Source organism: Schistocerca americana, chromosome 2, assembly GCF_021461395.2.
Source record: "Schistocerca americana isolate TAMUIC-IGC-003095 chromosome 2, iqSchAmer2.1, whole genome shotgun sequence".
Taxonomy (NCBI): domain Eukaryota; kingdom Metazoa; phylum Arthropoda; class Insecta; order Orthoptera; family Acrididae; genus Schistocerca; species Schistocerca americana.
Genome location: NC_060120.1, coordinates 615,592,969 through 615,618,537, shown reverse-complemented (window position 1 = coordinate 615,618,537; position 25,569 = coordinate 615,592,969). Strand labels below are relative to the sequence as shown.

The window sequence follows — 25,569 nt, the reverse complement described above, 5'->3', positions numbered from 1 at the left end:
ATCTTCGTGGTGTATCAATGTTAATGGCCAGTAGTACAGTAGATCAGTCCTCTTTTTGGCATTCAGACAGCAAAACATTGAGGACGGTAGAATTAGAGAAGATATGAAGTAAAGCCTGGCAACAGTAGGAAGTCGTTTGTGGAAAAAGGAAATATTTTAACATCCATACTAAATTTAAATGTCAGGACCTCTTTTCCGAAGGTAATTGTCTGCAGTGTGGGCTTGTATGGAAGTCAAACGCCACGCTGAACATTAGATGAATAGGTCGGGAAACAAATGAAGAGATAGGGGAGAGCGCTGTACTTTAGAATATGTCGCAGATTTTCGCCTCTAGTCAGTTCTGTAATAGAAGTTAAAATATTTTTTATTAAATGATGGCATTAACTTTTTATTTACTTCAGTCTTTTTCGGAAATTCCAAAATTATACTCTGGTGCACCGGGGGCCGTAGATGACAAGGTGAACGACGGCTGCGGAGATACGTGCGGGCGAACAGACGTGCAACTGTAGAGCAACTGATCGCCCAGACAAATCGAGGGACTATCAACAGCGTCTCCTCAACGAGCGTTCCGCGCACATAGCTGTGTACGGGCCTCCGCAGCTGGCGCCTGGTTCATGCAGCCATGCTGACTGCTGTTCATCGCCTACGAATACTGGAAACCGCCAGTGCCGCAGCTGGACGTTCACTCAGTGGTGACTGGTGGCGTTTCCAGATGAATCAGACAGATGGCTGTTTGCGTGTACGGCCCTGCAACAATCATCTACATCTATCTACATCTACGTGATTACTCTGCTATTCACAATAAAGTACCCGGCAGAGGGTTCAATGAACCAACTTTACGCTGTCTCTCTACCGTTCCACTCTTGAACGGCAAGCGGGAAAAACGAGCACTTCAATTTTTCTGTGCCAGCACTGATTTCTCTTATTTTATCGTGATGATCATTTCTCCCTATGTAGGTGGGTGCCAAAAGAATGTTTTCGCAGTCGGAGGAGAAAACTGGTGATTGAAATTTCATGAGAAGATCCTGTCGTAACGAAAAACGCCTTTGTTTTAATGATTGCCACTCCAATTCATGTATCATGTCTGCGGCACTATCTCCCCTATTTCGCGATAATACAAAACGAGCTGCCTTTCTTTGTACTTTTTCGATGTCATCCGTCAGTCCCACCTGATGCGGATCCCACACACGCACAGCAATACTCCAAAATAGGGCGGACAAGCGTGGTGTAAGCACTCTCTTTAGTAGACCTGTTGCACATTGTAGGTGTTCCGTCAATGAATCGCAGTCTTCGGTTTGCTCTGCCCACAATATTATCTATGTGATCGTTCCAATTTAGGTTATTGTAATTGTAATCCCTAAGTATTTAGTTGAATTTACATCCTTCAGATTTGTGTGACTTATCGCGTAATCGAAATTTAGCTGATTTCTTTTAGTACTCATGTGAATAACTTCACACTTTTCTTTATTCAGGGTCAACTGCCACTTTTCGCACCATACAGGTATCTTATCTAAATCATTTTGCAATTCATTTTTGTCATCTGACGACTTTACAAGACGGTAAATGACAGCATCATCTGCAAACAGTCTAAGACGGCCACTGAGATTGTCTCCTATGTCGTAAATATAGATCAGGAACTATAGAGGGCCTATAACACTTCCTTGGGGAACTCCGGATATTACTTCTGTTTCACTCGATGACTTTCCGTCTATTACTACGAACTGTGACCTTTATGACAGGAAATCACGAATCCAGTCGCACAACTGAGGCACGCAATTTGGTTACAAGACGCTTGCGAGGAACGGTGTCGAAAGCCTTTTGGATATCTAAAAATATGGAATCAATTTGACATCCCCTGTCGATAGCTCTCATTACTTCATGAATATAAAGTGCTATTTGTGTTTCACAAGAACGATATTTTCTAAAACCGTACTGACTATGTGTCAAAAATCGTTTTCTTCGAGGTAATTCATAATGTTCGAATACAGTATATGTTCCAAAACCATACAGCAAATCGACGTTAGCGGTATACGCCTGTAATTGAGAGGATTACTCCTACTTCCCTTTTTGGGTATTGGTGTGACTTGAGCAATTTTCCAGTCTTTAGGTACGGATCTTCCTGTGAGGAAGTGGTTGTATATAATTGCTAAATATGAAGCTATTGTATCAACATACTCTGAGAGAAATTTAATTGGTGTACAATCTGGACCGGAGGGTCGAAGATGGGGGACGGAGCGTTATGGTCTGGGGAATGTTTTCGTGGCATTCGCTGGGTGATTTCGTCATTCTGAAAGGCACAATGAAGCAGCACAAGTATCCTTCTATTCTTGGGTATCATGCCCAACTCTACATGTAGTTTGTTTTTTCCTCAGCAAGATGGAATCTACCGGTAGGGCAACGCAACCTTGTTAAACAGCTCGCAGTGTACGTGTTGGTTCCAAGAGCACCAGGATGAGTTTACCGTAATTCCGTGGCTACCAAATTCCCGGATTTAAGTCCAGTCGACAATCTGTGGAATCACCTCGATCGGGCTGTTCGTGACATCTATCCTCGACCGAGAGAGCAGCTGACCACGGCACTGGGGTCGGCACCTTTCAGAACCTCATTGACTCTCTTCCTGCAAGCCCTCGCTGCGAAAGGTGGTTACTGGGGCTTTTGACAGGTCGTCACATTATGTGCCTGGACCGTGTATAATCAGAATGAGCCTACTCAGTGCACTTCCTTGTGAATATCCTGTAAATTCCAAGTGACTAAAGGGGCCAAAGAGACAAGGAAAGTGAAGCCCCCAGATGGAGAGGAGGAAACGAATTGAAACTTTATCGGTTGAGAGCCTATATGGTATTATTTTCCTGACTACACAGTCAGTCAAATTTATAACGAACTTGGTAGTATGAGCCCACTTATCAGTATAAGTTTGAACCATGCCTGTCCTGCATGCATGCACTGATTCGGTTGGTCTCCTGAGAGAAGCTTCCCCACAACTGTTTGCAACTGGTCGTTAATATCCTGTATACTAGCACTGGGACAGAGTTTTCCGAACCGGTGCCATCTGTTCTGTCGGGGACAGATCTGAGTATCTTGCTGGCTACAGCAGTGTCTCATCGTCACACAGACAGTTCATAGAGACACATTCCATGTGTTGCCGAGCATTGCCCTGTTGAAAAATGGTACCACGATACTGTCGAATGAGAAATACCAAGTGAGGACGCAGGGAGTCCTTGAAGTGCCGTTATGCTATCAGCGCTCTCTCAATAACTAACTACCAGCCGTGACCTGACGTCATACACGATAACAACTCACGCCATGACGCCAGGAGTAACACGTCTGTACCTCTGCAAAACACTGGAAGAATACCCAGGATGGGGTTATACACGCTGACAATGGTCATCCGAGGCAGTGAAGAATCGCGATTCATCGCTGAACACAATGTGACGCTGTCCATGCTTCCCAGTCTTGGTACCACACCAAATGCAACCATTTGCGTTGTGGTGCATGGGGCGGTAATTCCCTTGTCCGGCTGCTTTTAGTCTCTAACCAATGGTGGAGGATCACAGACAATGTTGCAGGAAGTCAATTACTTATTCTCGGATGGCAGCCACAAATATGAAGAGGTTACGATTTTATTGGTGCACAGTACAGCGATCTTCCATTGTGATGGTCACACTTTGTCTGATGACTTTCAGTACAGAGCAGTACGTAGTATCTCCGTGTTCCTCACAGTGATCACTCAACATGTGATGTTGTTCACGTCCCTTATATACCATATCAGGTCCGATAGCAGCACTAAAAATGAACAGCATTAATACTCTCTGATGGCCGTTCTATATGTCACACAGAATTGCTGCTCTAATTACATTGCCGGAAAAAATTAGTTCATCTGAAAAAACAACGTCTATTTAGATGCGATGACGTCATACGCCACCTTGTGTATAGTGGACGAACTGGTAATGGTTTCAGCGTGGATAACCAACAGGTAGTGTAGTGGCATAGCTACCAGAGCGCCATCTGTATCTACTCTTTAATAGGTAATGCTCACAGCCAGGAGGCCCAGTGTGGTGCAAACGTGCCTCAGACATGCATTCGTGCTTCCTATAACCAACTGAGCGAGTTTGAAAGGGGTCAGATTGCGGACTTCCAAGTGGCGGGGTGGTCGCTTCGGAGATTTGCCACACGAATTGGACGTGCTGCTTCAGTTGTGGAGCGATGCTGGTATCAGTCGTCACGTGAACATTCCCACGCCAGTAGACGAGATTCTGGAAGTCCACGCAGCACAGGCGCCGGCCACGATCGTCGTACTGTAAGGGCAGCAGTGGCAGATAGTACAGCTACGACAGCACAGGTAAGAGGACTTGCGAGCCCAGACGGGTAAACACGAACTGTTGCGAACCGGTTATTAGCAGTGGGACTATGAGCATGCACACCATAGCTCATCTTCCACTCACGCCACAGCACTGACGTGCATGGCTTGACTGGTGCTGTCAGAGGATCACTTGGAAGGTGGAACGGCGCACCTTGGCCTTCAGCGATGGAAGTAGATTCTGTCTGTATATAAGTGGTGGTTGTTTGCGCGTACAATATAGTCCTACTGAGCACTGTCCCGTAGAGAGCATTCGCCCAAAGCACATTGCCCCCCACCTCAGAACTTACGGTCTCGGATGCGATTAGCCACAACTATCGTTCACGTTTGGTGTTTCTGGAGGGAACGCTAAACAACTCTCGGTAAGTGCAGAATTTTGTTGGACTCTCACTCTTGCCGTTCTTGAAACAGGAAGGAGATGTGTTGTTCCAACAGGATAATGTTCGCCCACACACTAACCATTAAACTCAATAATATGTTCTTCAATACATGCAGGAACTTCCCTGGCCAACATGATCTCCAGACTTGTCTCCAAGCGAGCACGTGTGGAATATGATCGGGCAAGCAGTGTCTCGCGGGACTTGTCAACCAACAGCTCTTAAGAACTACGTGAAAATGTCGAGCAGGCGTAAAATAACGTATGTCAGGACAGTATTCGCCATCTGTACGAACGACTAGATGCCAGAGTCAGAGGCTGCATTGCCATCCTTGGAAGCTACACCACGTACTAATGTGCGTGTTTCGGCATGTGTCGGTACAAGGTACCTCAGAACCGCTGGTCTTCTTCACTTGTAAATATAATCATTTCATGTATTCCATGTGGACTATTGCAACAATATTTCTTGGCCGAATTGGAAACCTCTAAAGGGTGTACTATTTTTTTTTTCGGCAGTGTATTTACATGCCCGCCGATGGATTGTACATGTACGGAGTTATACTGACAGTGGATCTTGTCTTCTGGGATCATAACTTTTTTATGTCAGGCAGTGTAATTTCCAAAATTCACGTGTTCTGTAACGGCATGACGTTGAATTTAATTCATTACCTTTAGATGTTGGGCTAACCGAGATAGACACGAAGCATCATACACACATCAAAAAAAGTTTTACATGCACACATCAAAAAAAGGTTTCCATCACCCCGGTTCCCAGAACTCCTGAAGATAGACGTTGACTATGGATACTGTATCACAGACACAGTCCCTTTGACTATTAAGAGATGACAGTAATCACGCCAAAGATGTAAATAACCATGCATGAGCAGAGCGTATTAGACTGAGGGGATCCGACAGCCGATCAGTTCCAGTCATTCCACCAGGAATTTACGTACACGGCTCGTGTTGTCTGTAGTTCAACCATGCCTAGACTGTAAATACCGCGGTTCGATCGCTTCCGCATTGTTACTTTGTGCCAGGAAAGGCCCTCAACAAGGAAAGTGTCCAGGCGTCTCGGAGTGAACCAAAGCGATGAAGTTCGGACATGGAGGAGATACAGAGAGTCTGAAAATGTCGATGACATGCCTCGCTCAGCCCGCCCAAGGGCTACTAGCTACTACTGCAGTGAATGACCGCTACCTACGGCTTATGGCTCGGAGGAACCCTGACAGCAACGCCAACATGTTGAATAATGCTTTTAGTGCAGGCACAGGACGTCGTGTTACAACTGTGCGCAATAGGCTGCATGATGCGCAACTTCACTCCCGATGTCCATGGCGATGTACATCTTTGCAACCACGACACCATGCAGCGCGGTACAGATGGGCCCAACAATATGCCGAATGGACCGTCCAAGATTGGAATCACGTTCTCTTCACCAATAAGTGTCGCATATGCCTTCAACCAGACAATCGTTGGAGATGTGTTCGGAGGCAACTCGGTGAGGCTGAACGCCTTAGACACACTGCCCAGCGGGTGCAGCAAGGTGGACGTTCCGTGCTGTTTTGGGGTGGCATTCTGTGAGGGTGACGTACGCCGCGTCGTGGAAGGCGCTGTAACTGCTGTACGATACGTGAAAGCTATCTTTCGACCTATAGTGCCACCATATCGGCGGCATATTGGCGAGGCATTCGTCTTCATGGACGACAGTTCGCGCCCTCATCGCGTACATCTTGCGATTGACGTCCTTCAGGATAACGACATCGCTCGACTATAGTGGCCAGCATGTTCTCCAGACATGAACCCTATCGAACATGCCTGGGATAGACTGAAAAGGGCTGTTTATGGACGACGTGACCCACCAACCAATCTGAGGGATCTACGCCGAATCGCCGTTCAGGAGTGGGACAATCTGGACCAACATTGCCTTGATGAACTTGCGGATAGTATGGCACGACGAATACAGGCATGCATCAAATGGCTCAAATGGCTCTGAGCACTATGTGACTTAACATCTGTGGTCATCAGTCCCCTAGAACTTAGAACTGCTTAAACCTAACTAACCTAAGAACATCACACACATCCATGCCCGAGGCAGGATTCGAACCTGCGACCGTAGCAGTCGCGCGGTTCCGGACTGCGCGCCTAGAACCGCTAGACCACCGCGGCCGGCAGGCATGCATCAATGCAAGAGGACGTGTTATTGAGATTAGAGGTAACGGCGTGTGCAGCAATCTGGACCACCACCTCTGAAGGTCTCGCTGTATGGTGGCACAACATGCAGTGTATGGTTTTCATGAACAATAAAAAGGGCGGAAATGATGTTTATGTTGATCTCTATTCCAATTTTCTGTGGACATTCCGGAAGTCTCGGAACGGAGGTGAAGTAAAACTTTTTTTGATATGTGTATATCCATGGTAAAGTAACGAAGGGAAGAAAGAGTGGTGTGGCATTGTTGGCTGGATGAATCGGAGTGACAGTTTCACCTGTCTAGTCGCAACATCCCATTTCTTCGCGGGGTGTGGAGCTGTGTGTTAACTGTACTTGTTGAGTGTAGGTGACTATTATAGGCGTGTGCATTGTGTTGTGCCATGTTCGTGTTCTGTGTTGATGAGGGAATGGAGAGACTTACGCGGTGCCTGTTTTCTCTGGATAGCACCTAGGGGGTGCTGAACTTAAGATAAAGATTCGATGAACGCATGTCCGCACTCTAGCGACCAGGAAATTTTTCACCACCACCTCTCGTCCCTCACCGCCCACTTACTGGCGGTGAACGTCTCTTACGCTACCAGAATTCGAGCCAGGCTACGTGCGAATGGAGTGCCACCGCTCATGCGTGAGCATTAGCGACCTCCGCTTACGGAGGCGGGTTTAACGAAGGTATAAATTTTGACATCGTAGTCTTGGAGAGCAGCGACCTGATGCTATATTTAAGTTAAAATGAACAGTCGAGATCGCAATAATATTTCTTTATTAACCGGTTTCGCCTTATGTACAAGCCACCTTCAGAATTTTTGGCCCTGCGAAGGTAGGAACAGTAAAGTTACAAACTGTGCTATTACATATGGCCTTAAAATAAGATACATAAAAGCTATAGTATAAAATTAGAGATAGTACTATTGTATATGGAGTTAAAAAATAGAGAAAGGTTATGCCATGAAAACGTCCACACAGAGCTGCCGCTCTGTCACTATGGCACCTTGACAACAGCAAATCCTCTTGCAGTTGATGTCTCATCATACTTGGTCTCAATAATAACGCTGGAAAGTACTAACAAGGGAACATCCCCATCGCACCCTCTCAGATTTAGTTATAAGTTGGCACAGTGGATAGGCCTTGAAAAACTGAAAACAGATCAATTGAGAAAACAGGAAGAAGTTGTGTGGAACTGTGAAAAAATAAGCAAAATATACAAACTGAGTAGTTCATGGGAAGATAGGCAACGTCAAGGACTTTCCGAAGGCAGGAGCGCCGTGGTCTCGTAGTAACGTGAGCAGCTGTGGAATGAAACGTCCTTGGTTCAAATCTTCCATCGAGTGAAAAGTTTAATTTTTTATTTTCAGTTTATGTGACAAACTTTTATGTTTTCATCACTTTTTTGGGAGTGATTATCACATCCACAAGAAAACCTAAATCGGGCAAGGTAGAAGAGTCTTTTTACACCTTCGCCAAGTGTACAAGTTAGGTGGGTCGACAACATATTCCTGTCATGTGACGCACATGCCGTCACCAGTGTCGTATAGAATATATCAGATGTGTTTTCCTGTGGAGGAATCGGTTGACCTATGACCTTGCGATCAAATGTTTTCGGTTCCAATTGGAGAGGCACGTCCTTTCGTCTACTAATCGCACGGTTTTGCGGTGCGGTCGCAAAACACAGACACTAAACTTATTACAGTGAACAAAGACGTCAATGAACGATCGGACAGATAATAACTACGCAAAAATAAAATTTTCACTCGAGGGAAGCTTTGAACCAAGGACCTCTCGTTCAGCAGCGGCTCACGCTAACACGGGACCACGACGCTCAGGAGCTAACTGTCTCCATGATGTTGCGTATCCGTCCCGTGGACTACTCAGTTTGTATATTTTGCTTATTTTTTCACAGTTCCACACAACTTCTTCCTGTTTTCTCAATTGATCTGTGTTCAGATTATCAAGGCATATCCACTGTGCCAACTTATAACTAAATCTGAGGGGGGTGCGATGGGGAGGTTCCCTTGTAAGTACAGTTCCTACTGCGTTTATTCATTTTGTCGTCGGCAAAAATGATATCGACCTGAATCGATACTTTGATCGTAGTCGGCGTCCGAAGGCGTACTCCTCTGGTTTCTCGACTGCCACTTGGGCCGTTACGTTACCATGACAACAGCTTCCTTTCTCAGTACACACTTCTATTGTATCATGGCGGCCATCTCAACCTTCACGTTATCTAGGCAAAGGCGCACTTTTGAATTCCTACCAGAGGGCACAGACTAGTAAATACACACGGCGTGTATATATTTTAATGGTTGCATCATTTAATGTAGTTTTACCTCTCATTATCTCTTTATGTAATATGTATATGTGTATAATTACCACTCTCCTGTTTATACGATTAATTAAACATTATTAAGAAGGATGTATTTGTCTTTCGCACCAGTGTCAGTAGATTACACTGCTTCTTCTGTTGTTTTGTAAGATTGTTTATTTCAACATAAATGACTACTTGCCGTATGCTTGATAATGTTTTAACATCTTATGTACTCGTACGTGGGCTACGCGAACTTACAGTGCAAACTGCATACAGCTCTTGTGAAACGTTTGCCATTGGCTAGTGATGACGTAAGCCTTATTCGGCGCGCACTACTTAACCCGTGGCTCCACAGCCATCAGAGTACGATCTTGGTATCACGAGAAATCCAAGGAGTCACCAGCACCAGTCGTAGGGGTAAGCGTTATAACCTTTCTCTATTTTATAACTCCATATACAATAGTACTGACTGTAATTTTATACTACAGCTTTTCTGTATCTTAAAATGGTTCAAATGGCTCTGAGCACTATGGGACTTAACTTGTAAGGTAATCAGTCCCCTAGAACTTAGAACTACTTAAACCTAACTAACCTAAGGACATCACACACATCCATGCCCGAGACAGGATTCGAACCTGCGACCGTAGCGGTCACGCGGTTCCAGACTGAAACGCCTAGAGCAGCACGGCCACACAGGCCGGCTCTGTATCTTATTTGAAGGCCATGAGTAATAGCACAGTTTGTAATTTTGCTGTTCCTACCCTTGCAGGGCCTAAAATTCTGAAGATGGCTTGTACATAAGCCGAAATCGGTTAATAAAGAAATATTATTGCAATCTCGACTGTTCATCTTCAATTTAACGAAGGTAATTTGGCAGATATGCGGCTTTGCGACAAGAAAACTTTCGCTGTGTGTCCTGGTAACGGAGGTGATGGGCCGGAGAGAGAGAGCCGCCGTAATACTTCTACAGCGGATGTTTCGGTTGGACAGGGCTGCGGCGACGCCGCTGAGGCGGCCGCGTCGACGACGACGACGGCTGTGGCGCCGACGGACGAGTGGCTGGAGCAGGAGGTGGCCGCCGGCTTCCGCGTCTGGCAGATCATCTTCATGGCCATCGCGGGAGTCCTGGCGTGCGGTAAGCCTGCATCCTGCGCGAGCACTCTCCTCACCTCGGCCACCCATTCTACCCGCCTGTCCTAATTCGCTGAGTGACAACACGTGAAACACGCCTCCGATCTCTGTCTCTTAGGATCTTTCTGCGATCATTGTCTAACGCCGTGTTATATGGCTCCGAGTGGTAGACATGTTGGACAGTCCGTACTGATACACCAACAAATCGGGCAACTTCATTTACAACGTGTTCATGGTGACGTCCAAATATGATAGATGCTTTCTGCCACGGTCTCACGTCTCCACGTCTAACTATCTTACTACATGATGTACTAATGTCGGCGTTTGAGCACGTATCGATAACAGGTACCTCAAAACCGCTTCCATACAACCGGCAGTTACATATACATTACTTCACTTTCGAGACTTACTTTAGCATGACAACTTATTACCAGATCTACAATCCTCCGAAGAGACCAGTATCCTGTTTTAAAAGGGCGATTAATGAACTTATTTGTCTTCCAGAAATTCCGCAACGAAACATTCAAAAATAATTGTGTCTCACTCCTAAATATTAATCTCTGCTCTCGGTGTAACACTTCATACAGCTCTGCCTCCCATCGTCAAGCAAGTGCAATCACTCTCACGTAAAACAACCAAATCCATTAATAGCAACAATTCTTCGAGTTAAACTAATAACGGTCAAAAGCAGACCAGCACACAAATACCGCTGCAGTGACAGACTTGCATAAACAAAAGAAAATAACGTTAAAACACCAACAAGACACACACCTAGCGGCTGTCAAACTTGAGCGTGTAACAACACGTAAACAACTCATCTGATTGGCTAAAAGATACGTAATACGGTTGATCACCGGTGAAAATGTAACGAAACTAGCTAACATTGGAGGAGAAAACGGAAAATATGAAAACACGCACTGTTTGTTACAGTAGCAATAATTATCCACTCGGTAATTTGAGATAAATATATATGGTCTCAGTTCAAATAACTATAAAAATAGCAATTTAAAAACTTTTTATCGTCTCTGAGAAATAGGAGGCGTGAACGTCAGTGAAACATAAAAATTTTGCTTTAAGCGTCCGCAACAATGTTTTGACTGTTTTGAAGCCGCCTGGCACGAATTGCTCTCCTGTGACTAACTCTTCCTCTCACAGTAACACTTGTATCTCAATTATTTTTTGCACATATTCCAATCTCTGACTTCCACTACGGTTTTACGTTCTACAACTCCCTCTATTGCCATGCTGGTTAGTCCCCGATGTCTGAACACATGTCCCATCATCACGGGCACCCATGACCAGTAACAGACAGGAAAAAAATACACTGTAGTTAAGTGCTTCTCTTTCAAGAAAATGACTTAAAAGTCGATATTACGTAGATTTTTAACAGTATCCGAACTTGAACTTCTTTTTGGCTTCTTATAAGTTGCCACATGTCTTCCAAAATATTAAAAACACTCCATACCCTCAGGTTCTAGTAGTCCCCTGCTATAAAATATCGTCTGGCCGCCCTTAAAGAGTATCACCGTGTCCCTTCTTCTCGTCAATGACTTCCAAAAGTTTCCTCCTCTCCGAATCTACGGCGAACCTTCACACCTCAAACGCTTGATTCTCTTCTTTCTCGGTTTTCTCGCACTCCATGATTCACTACCGTATAATTCTATGCTCGACAAGTACATTCTTGGAAATTTCTTCCTCAAATTATGGCCAATGTTTGGTACCAGTAGACTTCTTTTTGCGAGGAATGTCCCCTTTGCCTGTGCTAGTCTGCTTCTTATATCCTCCCTGCTCAATAGATTCTGCATTTCTTACTCCCTTGCACCGAGGATATCGTTGCCATATGCGAATTTTTATCGCTGATATCCTTTCACTTTGAATTTTATTCCCACTCCTGAAGCTTGCCTTTATTTGCGTCACTGCTTCGTGTCTGGTCTTCCATTCTTATTTTTACTTCTTGTTTCTTGTTTACATTGTATACTAGTCGGTTTTCTCCATAGCTTATACCTACTTTCTGAGAACATCGAATATCTTGGACCATTTTACATTGTCGGACGCTTGTTCTAGGTCGACAAACCCTATGAACGTGTTTTAATATTTTTAAGTGTTGCTTTCATCATCAAGCGCAACGTCAGAACTGCCTCTCTAATGGCTTCACCTTTTTTAAAATTCAGACAGACATCTAATAAATCTTCAATTTTATCTTCCATTCTTCTGTATATGATTCTTGTCGGCAACTTCGACGAATGAGCGGTTAAGCTGACTGTGCGATAGTTCACGTACTTACATGCCATTGCATTTTCGGGATCGTGAGGATAATATTTTTCTGAAAATCTGATTGAATTTCCTCAGACTCACAGATTCTTTAAACCAACTTCAATAGTGGTTTGTTTTCCATTTCCTCAAATGATTTCAGAAATTACGAAGGAATGTTATCTATGTCTTGTGCCTTACTTTATCGCAAATCGTCCAAAACTCTATTAAACCCTGAGCCTAATATTGGATCCCCTGTCTCTTCTATTTCGATTTCGCATTCTTCTTCTACCATGTCTTTAGACAGTTCCTTCCGTCGCAGAGACTTCCCGCCTAACTGCGTTTAACAGTGTAATTCCTGTTGCACTTCGCTTTTAATTTCACTGAAGATTGCTTTGACTTCTCTGACTGCTGAATACGTCCTTCCGACGACCATTCCTTTTAGATTTATTCGCATTTTTCCTTCAGCCGTTCCATGTTGGATTCTCTGCAAGTCCTGTTCATTGCATTCCTAATAAGGGAACCTCCCCATCGCACCCCCCTCGGATTTAGTTATAAGTTGGCACAGTGGATAGGCCTTGAAAAACTGAACACAGATCAATCGAGAAAACAGGAAGAAGTTGTGTGGAACTATGAAAAAATAAGCAAAATATACAAACTGAGTAGTCCATGTGGAAGATATGCAACACAAGGAGAACGTCAGGTCAGCAGTGCCGTGGTCCCGTGGTTAGCGTGAGCAGCTGCCGAGCGAGAGGTCCTTGGTTCAAGGCTTCTCGCGAGTGAAGAATTTAATTTTTTATTTTCAGTTTATGTCACAAACTCTTATGTTTTCATCACTTTTTTGGGAGTGATTATCGCATCCACAAGAAAACCTAAATAGGGCAAGGTAGAAGAATCTTTTTACCCATTCGCCAAGTGTACAAGTTAGGTGGGTCGACAACATATTCCTGTCATGTGACGCACATGCCGTCACCAGTGTCGTATAGAATATATCAGACGTGTTTTCCTGTGGAGGAATCGGTTGACCTATGACCTTGCGATCAAACGTTTTCAGTTCCCATTGGAGAGGCACGTCCTTTCGTGTACTAATCGCTCGGTTTTGCGGTGCGGTCGCAAAACACAGACACTAAACTTATTACAGTGAACAGAGACGTCAATGAACAAACTGACAGATCATAACTTTGCGGAAATAAAGAAAAAAAATTTTTCACTCGAGGGAAGGCTTGAACTAAGGACCTTTCGTTACGCAGCTGCTCACGCTAACCACGGGACCACGGCGCTCCTGAGCCAGATTTCTCCTTGATGTTACCTATGTTGCACATGGACTACTCAGTTTGTATATTTTGCTTATTTTTCCATAGTTCCACACAACTTCTTCCTGTTTTCTCGATTGATCTGTGTTCAGTTTTTGAAGCCCTATCCACTGTGCCAACTTATAACTAAATCTGAGGGGGGTGCGATGGGGAGGTTTCCTTGTAAGAGACATATCTCTGTATTTAATTGAACATTTTTTTATTTCCTTCTTTGGTCGATCAACTGAAGTATTCTTTCTGTTATCCGACGTTACTTCGCAGTTATCTTCCTAGTACGTACTGTATATTTATGTGCCGTTCTTCTGGGATTACACTTTAGACTCGTCCAGTCCTCTCCAACTGAACTACCTTGTCTCCTACATCCTGAACTAGCTCTTGACATTCTTTACACTATTTCAGTATTTATTTTAAGACCTCCGTAAGTCCTACATATTTCATAAATTAAAAATAAAATTTCAGTTTTCTCAACAAATCATCTGGCTGCTTCTTAAGTGTATCTCTGGACTCGAATTCAGTATTATTCAGCAAACAAATTTTAATATTTTAAGATTGTGTTACGTGCCGTGTGATTACTGATTTGGGTCATCTATCTGTCGTTGTTAGGTGAGAATGAGGTGGTAGAAATATTATCTTGTAAATTGAATATTATTTCTAATATACTGCAGTTTTCTTGTAATAATTGGAGAATTTTACACATTAATTATCTCAGTTGTAGACAGAAAGTTATTTTACTTTGTTTGAGCTTCGTCAAAGTTATTCTCCCGCTTCAACCCGTGGAAAAACTTTACCCACGAAGAGGGTTCATTGAGTAGACATCGTGCCATTTTCAACAGAGAATGTTTGCTAGGGAAATCTGCTGATGCTGACTTAATGTTTCCATAGAAGTGACTGGTTAATTTCTAAGGATAGACGGGGCAGAGGGAATAATTTTGCTCTAGGTCAGTGGTGCCCTGCTATACGCTACCCCACGGCTTTCCCTGTTGCAGTGGTGATGCTGTGCTGCTGCATCCGGTTTCGGATCCCGCGCACCAAGCAGGAGATCGAGGCGGACTACGTGCGGAAGAAGCTCACCCGCGAGTTCCAGAAGAAATTGCACATCATCCACAACACCGAGATGGACAACATGGATCTCAGACGCGGTACGAGGTTCGAATCTCGCTCGCCAGCCACGCGAGAATGCACGCTCCTTGTAGAAGCGTCAGCACTGTGTGTGTGTGTGTGTGTGTGTGTGTGTGTGTGTGTGTGTAAACTATCACTTCTTTTGTCTTGATTATTTCCTTCTAATAAAGAATTAAGTGAAGTATTGTAAGCCGCAGCCCGTTTCTATTTCTTCTAACGCCTTTTCCTGCTTCTTTTCACACCATTAATGTAAGTAAGGTTTGGTACGTAACTTTTTATCAACGACTTCAAGCATTAGGCTTTCGCATCTGTTACGACCTAACTGACTGCTCTTAGCGTGTCAGTCTTCTCGTTGGGCGCTCTTTCTGTAAAGCCGTCCGCGGTGCTTGAGCGGTTCTAGGCACTCCAGTCTGGAACCGCGCTGCTGCTACGGTCGCAGGTTCGAATCCTGCCTCGGGCATAGATGTGTGTAATGTCCTTAGGTTTAAGTAGTTTCAAGTCTAGGGGACTGATGACCTCAGATGTTGAGTCCCACAGTGTTCAGAGCCATTTGAACCATTTGAACCTCCAAATCTTATGTGGCAAAAATTCATCATTCACCCTGTTACACATTAAAACTTCGGTTTCAAGATTAATTCATTTAGGCTGCAGATGCTGATTGCCTTTGTATACCCCTCAATTTCACATCCACACCTAAACGAAGACGTCTTATATTCGAGACCAGGTGCCTACCTTCATTCTTGATAACAGACCCCCACCATTATTCCTCATATTTGGCGCTGGTACATCCATCATTTTATTAAGGTAGTTGTTTGTTATCTCAGATTCTGTTAAACTTTATTGTTTAAATTTTCTTCTTTAAAGATTGAGAGTGCACAATGTAGTGGTGGGGTAACCGACTGGTTTCAACAACTGATTGGCTAGTCCGTTAACTTTCCGTTCAGTCGGTTTTCTCAGTCGAATGAAACAACTGAATGAAACTACTATCCGCGGCCATGTCAGCTATTTGACTGTCTTCTCTGAGTCTTCTGATGGGACTGATTACACTTAATGTGAGACAACCAAGACAAGTCTCTGACAGTTACGCAGTCATCTGGATGTCCTGACTCAGTTTCTGGGTTTGAGTGATTTTATTTACATACTTTTTCAACCTTCTAGGTTACAATGAAGCATGAGTAGGATTGCCATTTTTTAGAGACAAATAATGTATCTTATGTCAGAGAGAGGTGAATAAAAAGCGTATATTTAAAACCGAAGCACAATGTTTTTCGTACTACTGGCATTAAATATAGGTTTTGGTTGCTTTCATATGGTTAATAGCTGGAACTACTTTACAAATTTATGTTTAAATGAACAATTGTTTTCTTATTTAAACTTATTGAGGCCCTGTCTGTCTCTTCCCACTGGTTTGCACCCATCACTCATAATTCTCTTTTTTCGGTGCCGTGAACAGAATGCATATAAAATTTTTGGTACCCTTTTTGGGAAACAGCGATCTTAAGCTATATAAAATCAATGACAAAAAAACTCTAGATCGAAATGGCTATTTTATTAAAATATCCGGTTTCGGCTTAATCTTAGCCCGTTTTCAGAAAAGCACCATCAGCTGAAGTTGACGATGTATAGGACAGTCAGTAGACCTCAGTCGCTGAAACTCCTCACACAAACGAGCAATTTCGGCGACAGAGGTCTACTCAACTTCAGCCGATGGTGCTTTTTTTAAGATTGCCTAAGACTCGACCGCAACCGGCCATTTTAATAAAATAACCATGGCGATCTAGACTGGTTTTTCGTGATTTGTTTGAAAGCGTATAAGATACAACTTTTTTTAATTGTTTGGTGGTTTAATGCCTTTAAGCATATAATATCATTTGTCAGATGTATTATTTTGGGAGAAATATTTGTCATTGAAACTTCCTGGCAGATTAAAACAGTGTGCCGGCCGATACTCGAACTCGGGACCTTTGCCTTTCGCGGGAAAGTGCTCTACCACATCCTTTCTTTCAGGAGTGCTAGTTCTGCAAGGTTCGCAGGAGAGCTTCTGCAAAGTTTGGAAGGTAGGAGACGAGGTACAGGCAGAAGTACAGCTGTGAGGACGGGGCGTGAGTCGTGCTTCGGTAGCTCAGTTGGCGGTCAGAGGGCTAGCTGCCCTCTGTAATAAAAAAAAAAAAAAAAAAAAACAGAGTTAATAGATCAACAACGAACTTAAAAGGGTGTCTTACGACGTCCACCCCGATCAGATACAACGAACGACAACGAACAAAATGAAATTAAAAAAAAAAAAAGTTGGTAGAGCACTTGCCTGCGAAAGGCAAAGGTCCCGAGTTCGAGTCTCGGTCCGGCACACAGTTTTAATCTGCCAGGAAGTTTCATATCATCGCACACTCCGCTGCAGAGTGAAAATCTCATTCTGGAATATTTGTCATTATTCTTTAAATTTCTTTGAATTCCTTTAATTACTATAGATTATATATATTTTACACTGAGTATATTACTGCAAGCATGTTATACTAGATTTAGAAAAATAAAAATTACAATATTTAGGTAAACATGCACACAGTTTACATTTGTATGTGGTAAATACAACAATAGTTAAACATTAAAATGAGGCAGGTTTTTAATTATGAGTGCTAGCAGGAATGGCCATGGAGAAGGGTTTGAAGAGGGACGGAAAGATGAATGTGATAACTCAGAGTTAAACAATGTAAGAGTGAAGAAGGTACCGTGACTCATAGAGAATGGAAAAGAAAGTGAAGCATATCTGGGAGAAGATAGGAACATTGGCTTTACTTTTTGACAAAGGGAAAGCTAGTCATATGCGTCGATCTTGGAAACGATATGAGGATGACATGAGAAATTTCCTCAGTCTTTTCGTAAAAGTAGCAGGGCTTCGAACTGTGCGAAGAGTGCAGGGCGGTTTGTTCCAGAGGCGGACAGCAGCGACAGCAAAGAAGTTTGCCAATGTTCTTGTTGCACTGCTAAGACACTAAATAGGTGAGACCTTGTGTTTACGTTATGATTGCACGAAAGATGTTGAATCCCTTAGCGTGAGGTGAGGTACTGGGTGTGGTTTGCACTGTGGAGCCGTTGAAGTAGACACAGCGTGTGACAGCCCTGTAACTTGTCTGGCTGCAACCACCCTAACTGGGCATTTGTAGCATTGACATTGTCGTATCGACGAATGTTGCAGATGTAGTGCACACAAGCCTTCATGGTTATCTCTAACCATCTTGTGTTTTCACTACTTGCATCACGCTGAATTACATCACAACAGTGGAAGTTCGGTAGAACTAATGATTTTACTGTGTAAATACAGTAGGGGAGAGTGGAGCAAGACAGGGTACTCAAGCACTTCACAACTTTTTGTAGGCTTACAAAATGCTCAATAAAAATACCAGTTATTCCACCTTAAACTTCAGTATTTGTAGAGTTTATAAAAAAAATTAGGACCAACAAATTTTAGTATTTACTAGAAAAAAATATTTTTTTCACGGTTTACCAAGAACCCCATCTTACCCTATAGTAATGGCAAGATGGGATATGCAGGTGGGGGCAGATGGGCTGCCTCAATACTGTGTATGGCAAAGGTTATTAAATGACTAAATGAATACAGGTTTACAAATTTATAAAAGATTTATTTTAATATCTAATAAAAATGCAGTAAGTAAACATTATATGATGTTAAAGTTCAAAAACTATTAACTTTAAAATGTTAACTTTAAACATAAATTACTAAAGATAACTCCAATAACTAAATACAAATAATCTTTTTAACATTGTATTCTGAAGAAATTATATAAATAGGCTATTAACTTAAAATGTAATTGTAACATTAACTTCAATACCTCAAACACTGTATGATAAAAAAAGTTATATTAGTTACTCAAAATATTAACTTCAATAGGCCTAACTAAAATAATTCTTGTTAATGGAGGATTAAGATGTTCAATCATTTTTACTTTAATCGTTAGTAGGTTTAGTTTATTGTTATTCAGTTATTATCGTCTTTCTGTTAGCAAAATTCATAGACATTATGTCTGTGGTGACTGGTGACAGGAAACTTGTTGTTTTATTTAAAGACATTATGTAGCTTGGCATTCTCATCCTCTTCTACCGCACATGAACAGTGAGCCCACTTTTTACAAGAGACACTTGACACCCATCCTTCTGTTGACTGCGAGTAGAAATAGCCGCAATGCAGGCACGCAGTGTCATCTTCTTCTGATGTGCTTCCTTCTTCATTTTTCCCCTTTTGTATCTTCTTTGTCAAGTTTGCCATTGGTTTTTTATTTTTCCCACTTTTTTTCCTTTACAAACAAAGAAGGATTTTTTAACATTCTTCTCAGGTGCACTCTTTCCTACTTGTTCCTTCTTTTTTCCATGCTTAACTTTACTTGCACTCTCCAGAAGTTCTCTTTCGTACGGGGAGCGAGTAACAACAATTTTTCCTTTTTTGTGGCCTGTTTTTCAGATATTTTTCTTTCCGACATGAGGGATCGGGACAATTTGTTCAGGTGAAACAGCAAATGACCTTAATTGATTGGTGTTGTTCTCAGAAGCCAGCTTGTTTGTAGTGTGGCAATTGGGGTTATTATCGTTCCAAAATGAGCACCCAGGGCTTAGGCCTACAGCAAGTGCATCTTGCTCTTTGGGACCGGCTTGGTTGACAGGACTATCGCTTCTCTCTGGCATAACCTGCTTATGTGAGCCAACTGAAGCCTCTCCTTGGTCATTATTTGCAGTAACTTTAGGGGCCTCACTTGTAGCTAAAGGAGTGTAGTGAGAGAAGCTTCAAACACTGAATCTGGGAAGATGTTTGGTTCGAAAGGGCAAATTCCTGTTTTTTTGAAACCGTTTATGGCAGTTAACATGGTTGCAGCTCTGAGAAAAGTTTTGCCGAAAATCTCTGCAATCTGAAACATGGTAACAACTTTACTTGGATTTGATCTTAGCCAGTTGGTTAGCTCTTGATCATAGTATGTGCTGAGAGGCTTCATGAATGAAGCATCTAAGAGGCTGAAGCCTGTGGGTTCAATGGGGTGGAAAACAGAGGATGACCACACCATTATCCCTTGTTCTATCAATTATAGTCAGGCTCTGCATATTGGTTGAATGTCCATCCAACAATAACAGCATGGGTTTCTCGTTTGTAGCTTTAGAAAATGAAATGAATTTGTCGAACCATTTCTCAAAAATGTCTTTTTGCATCCAACCAGAGACAAGACATTCCACCCACATTCTAGGTGAACAATTGTTAAGTAGTTCCAGCTTCATTCACTGGTGAGGATACACTAACATGGGCAGCATAAAACGTCCAGCGGCATTCATGCAAAATTCAACAGAGACAGTTTTCCCTCTTTCGGCAGATGATAACGAGCCTACTTGTTTTTTCCCTTTCTGTGTCAATATCTTTGAAGTATTCTTTGAAACAGCAGAAATCCCACTTTCATTTCAGTTATAAATTCGATCTGCTGTAAATTTGTGCTAGTTGTATAGTTCCCCTAATAAACCAAAGAATGTCGATACATTAACTTTGTTAAAAGCCATTGCCTTAGCTGTGGAGGTTTTCTCAGATTTCCTAAATGATAAGCCTGGGTATCTTTACATGAATCCCCTAAGCCAATCCTTTCCTTTCTGGCTGGTTATTTGGTATGGATAAAATTATGCTGCTTGCTATTTCTCACAGTTAACTGGTATGCCAGCCACTTTACATCATAAATAACTAATTCTTGTTCTTCTTCAGGGCTAAATACACTTTTGTAAGGTCGCTGTTGATCCTTTACAACAAAAGATTCACTTTTTTCAACTTCATTAGATCCTGATATGAATTTTTTTACCTTACGTTCAAGAGTTGTTTGAGGGACCTGAAATGCCATTGCTGCTCGATAATAACCCATTCAACCGTTGAATACTTGAGTGACAGCATTTTTCATAGCTTCTTCACTCCATGAAATTCTCTCTGTTTTCCTTTCATATGTCCGAACCATTTTCTGGAAATAAAAAATATAATTAGATTTCTTGGATTATTTGTTATGTCATGTGGGGCACCCCATCTTGCCCTCCCGCAACGTACCCTCTGTTGCCCCCAGGGATAATTTTTAGGTTAGGTTAATATTATAGCACAAAGGATATATTCAAGTAGTTTATGCATGCATTAATTTATTGCTAAAAAGCGCTTTTTTCAATGATAATACTTAAGAGTACGAGAAACAATTACTTCTCTTACATTTTCACGTCTGAAAACGACGAAAAATTACTTCAGCACAGACGAAAACACGTTTTGATGAATACACTCCGAAGGGTTTGCTCAAAATGGCTGCCAGCACTGTCAGGTATCGCATAGCAACAGTCTACTAGTTCAAGTATTCGCCGCTAGGTTGCGACATCTGCCGTGGAAGCACTTACAAAAACCCTGTCTAGCCCTCCATCCCATCTTGCTCCGCTCTCCCCTACGTCCCGAAACTTGTTGAAAGAATAGAGGCAAGCGAAAATCTTCCGGCATATTCTCTGCCCAATTTAGTTGATGGCGTCAGATTGAATGGGATGCAAATGGTCACAGAATTCTGGAATTATTAATTTCTGATTAGATATGAAGATTACATGCTACTTTTTGCATTTAGTTTAAGCCCCAGGTTTTTCGCCTATATTACCACTGAAGACAGATCATCGTTCATCTGGGCAATTGCAGTCTTCATATTTTCAGGTCTGACACTTGGTTATAGCTGGAGTTCGTCGGCATAGAGATGATATTTACAGGAAGACAGAACCGATGAAACATCGTTGACATACGTCGTCGACATACATATAAACAGAGAAAAAAGAAAAAAATATGAAAAATAGAAAAAATGTCTCAAAATACAGGTAACATAAATGGAAAATATTATCAGTTCCAAGAACTTATATTGTAAAGAACTGAAACAAATTAATTTTAGCATACTTCCTTCCAGATTGCGAATGGGTTAATTCCTAACCGTTCTGAGGGTGGTATTCGTAAAAACACTGACAATTCTGGATAAGTTTTCAGTGTCTAGAGCTTTTTTTCCACATTTTCAGTATTACTGACACCCTTACTTTGGATTGAGAGGAGGTTATGAAAATACACAGTTACAACATTCAAAACTTCTTTATGTACTTCATATGTTCATATCGTTCTTAAGCTGTAAATATTTCAATATTAATAAGAAGATAGAATGGAGTTTTCTCTACTGTGAATTAGATGGCGATGAAGATAATAATATTACCCGATTATATCGCCACAAAATATCAATGTTACCTATATACTGGCTGGAGAAACAACGATTAAAATTATCGTATAGTTGATTGCGATATATCGATATTTAACTACATTGCTATTTGATATCCAAACCCTAGTTACCGGTTACTCATGTTAACGATTTTCTAAATAAGTTACGCTGATCTCTCACTGATGTATGAATGAATCATGCAAAGTTTCTTCAGATCTCCCGTGAGATACTAGAGACTTTCGTCAGCAGTTTTTTAGAGCTTGACTCTCATGATCCAATGAAATACTTTTATGTAACCTTCAAGTAAGAAGTAGGTGCCCCAAGTCCATTGTTTTCCATTCTGAAGCGTCTGCATCACGGTGGACTTTTCATCGACACTGGGCCTACCCTAATATAATTAACTGTGTGCATCTTCAAAGCAATCCTAGTAAATTATTACATCAGAACAGAATTCTGTGTTGTATTTCATGCGTGACTCAGCACATGGAAAACTAGGGCTGTCATCCAAACTGCGAAGGCTCGGTTCTGCTTGCTTTGCCAGAGAGTTTTGCGTTATATGCAGTAATAAAACGAATGGGGCACCACGCTGATGTGAGAAGAGGAGAAGTAAGACAAACCCCAAGGCCAGAACTTCAATAACAAATCAAAACTCTAGGTGTAAAAATTATCATATAAAAATCGCAAAACAACACACGCACAAATGTCATACTAAATAATGTAAATCCACCCGATGATGGAGGTGTAAACCTTTTAAACGCGTCGTGGAAATAAATAAAACGGTGACAGGTAACAGTAAACTTGTTGTTTTATTTAATGTCAATAACAGTCACGGTAAAGCCTAACCTAAAATGTTCGCATTTAAAAATTAGAATTTAAGACGAAAGCTTCGCTGTTTTATTAGCAGCTGTTAGTCCTGTCCAGCTATTTCTTACGTTACACATAAAATTTAGTCCACCGTTTACATACGTTAATCTTTGCCCTTCCAGTACAACACGTTATCACACAGAAGCGTTCCAAACGCTTACTGATTGTGGTTAAACTGCCACGCATTCTCTAACATCTTGTCACCCTCGCCCTTAGATCACATCATTTCAAACACAAGCTAATTGTACTATCATCACAGCACTTAGGGTTGGCAATTTCACCTTCACCTTTATGTTAATTGTAACCTCGTGTCCATATTCCCCTTACGTAAGTCAATCATGTGACGCTTAATAATGATATTGCTGGATCCGAACTTGCGTACTTTTTGTCTGGATATGCTGTTTAACGCTTGATTAAACGCTGAGCGTTGCTTTAACATGACTGCAGTCTCTGTCACTTTAAGGACACCTGACAATTAAGTGCTCAGAGAATTCTAATCGACCAGCCAGGTTCAGTACCGTTGACTTTCTTTCCATTTGTAGGTACATATAATTATTGTGCCCATCCGTAAACTGATGATACTCTACCTGGGATTATATAAGTATTGGGGGTACTACCGTTCCCCATCTAGAAAATCGGTTATTCTTAATCTAGGATTAATACGGTTCCTTTTTAGTCTTTCTGTGATGTGCAGAAGGAAATCGAACGCAGTGTCCTATAGACGCGTTGCTTACAACTCTTTGACTTGCACCAAGTCTGTGTTTCGAAGACTTGCCAATGGGTTGTCAATTTATTTATCATGTCCAGTAGATGGTAAAGAGTTCCACCATAACAGATCTGCTAGACTGATTGTGAACTGGGAATGGTTTCCGTGTAGAACGAACAAAATGTTTGGAGGAAACAAAATACGAGTAAGTGGCCGGTCGTTGCTGACGAGGACTGACAAATTTTGTTCGTGGTAAAGACGGGATCAGCAGCACTATCAGATTGTTCGCCGCACGCTTGCAGATAACTTGTATACTAAACAACGAAGCTTTCGGCTTGTATTCTAATATTTATGTGACATAGTTTTGATTTGTTATTGCGGTTCTGCCTCGGGGGTTTGCGTTATTCTCCTCTTTTCCCTTCCTCGTGAGGCCCATTCGATTTATTACTGCATTTAAACACAAAACTCTCTGTCGAAGCGAGCAGAACCGGTGCCTGCGCGGTTTGGCTGACAGCACGGCGTCCATATTCAGACGAGATCGCCGGCCTACGAAATACAAGAGCTCCTTGTTCCAGGACGGTTCCCCTCGCGAGCAATGCTCGCGCGCTATGACGCTGCCTGAAACAAGTTCATTGTGTGGGCTCAGCGGAGCACGACACACGGATCGAATGAAACGCCCCTTCCGTCTGGCAAGGACAACCCCCCCGACGAGGAGACACACTGCAGCTGGTAGCCTTTTCGAAAATGTCGAGCGCATCACGTTCTGACCACGCTTGCAACCAAAACATCTAGCGAGTGTATGTAGCACGATCCTGAACAAAAATCCAAGAGCGAATGTAATTACATTCCTTGAAAAAGGAGAGATTCCATCCGTAACTCAGCACGAATGTATCGCTCTTGTGAAACACTACTTGCTCTCTTCATACACACACAACATTGCCAATCGTGGACGCTGGAGTTCAGTAGATTCCGTCTTCCTAGGTGCTAAAAATGTGCACAACTGTTAATTGCATTGCCGACACTTACAAAACATCAGGCTATATGAAGCACCTTCCCTGCGTACGTGACTTACACGAACAATACTTCACGGAAAGAACACAGTGCATTCGAGAAGTAAAGGGAAGCGTCGGTTGTGACCTAAGAAAGCATGCTATGACTGCTCTTACTCTTTGCGCACTGTCAAATGGAACTAGTAGCATTTTCAGACTGTTCGCTGACGACGCTGTTGCTTACGAAAAAGTATGATCACTGAACATATGTAAGAAAAAAAATCTAAAAATGACGTAGACACAGTTTTCGTTTGGTACTGTGAAAGATAGAGGGTGTTAATCGTTTAAACCACGGATGGGCAACCGGTGGTCCGTGAGCCGGATCCGGCCCGAGACTGGTTTCAGCGGCCCGCGAAAAAAATTCCACCCGGTACGCATATTCGGATATCTTCACCGACGATCGGCTCGACTCGCTTCGGGTTTCCAGCTCATGATGCAGACCAGCGAAAGCTCTGCTTATTCAGCGCATGTGCAGGGCTGTTTTACCGCCACTGGATTTTAACAACAAAGAGAAACATCCCTCCACTATGAGTGCGAAGTTGTGGGCCATGACCCTAGAGTGGGGGAAAGCGCTCACTACCTTGCACGGGTGCGGGGAGAAGTATTTTCGCCTCTGTATCAGTGCTGACAACACACACACACACACACA

General features: G+C 42.5%; 1 protein-coding gene across 1 annotated transcript in view; it reads left to right on the top strand.

The window, feature by feature from the left end:
* Positions 1-25,569, top strand: part of LOC124594253 — a 54,015-nt gene that overhangs the window by 12,728 nt on the left and 15,718 nt on the right. The window contains exons 2-3 of the mRNA XM_047132617.1: positions 10,235-10,379; positions 14,925-15,077. Of these exons, the coding sequence (XP_046988573.1) occupies positions 10,235-10,379; positions 14,925-15,077 (298 nt within the window). The remainder of the gene's footprint in view (positions 1-10,234; positions 10,380-14,924; positions 15,078-25,569) is intronic.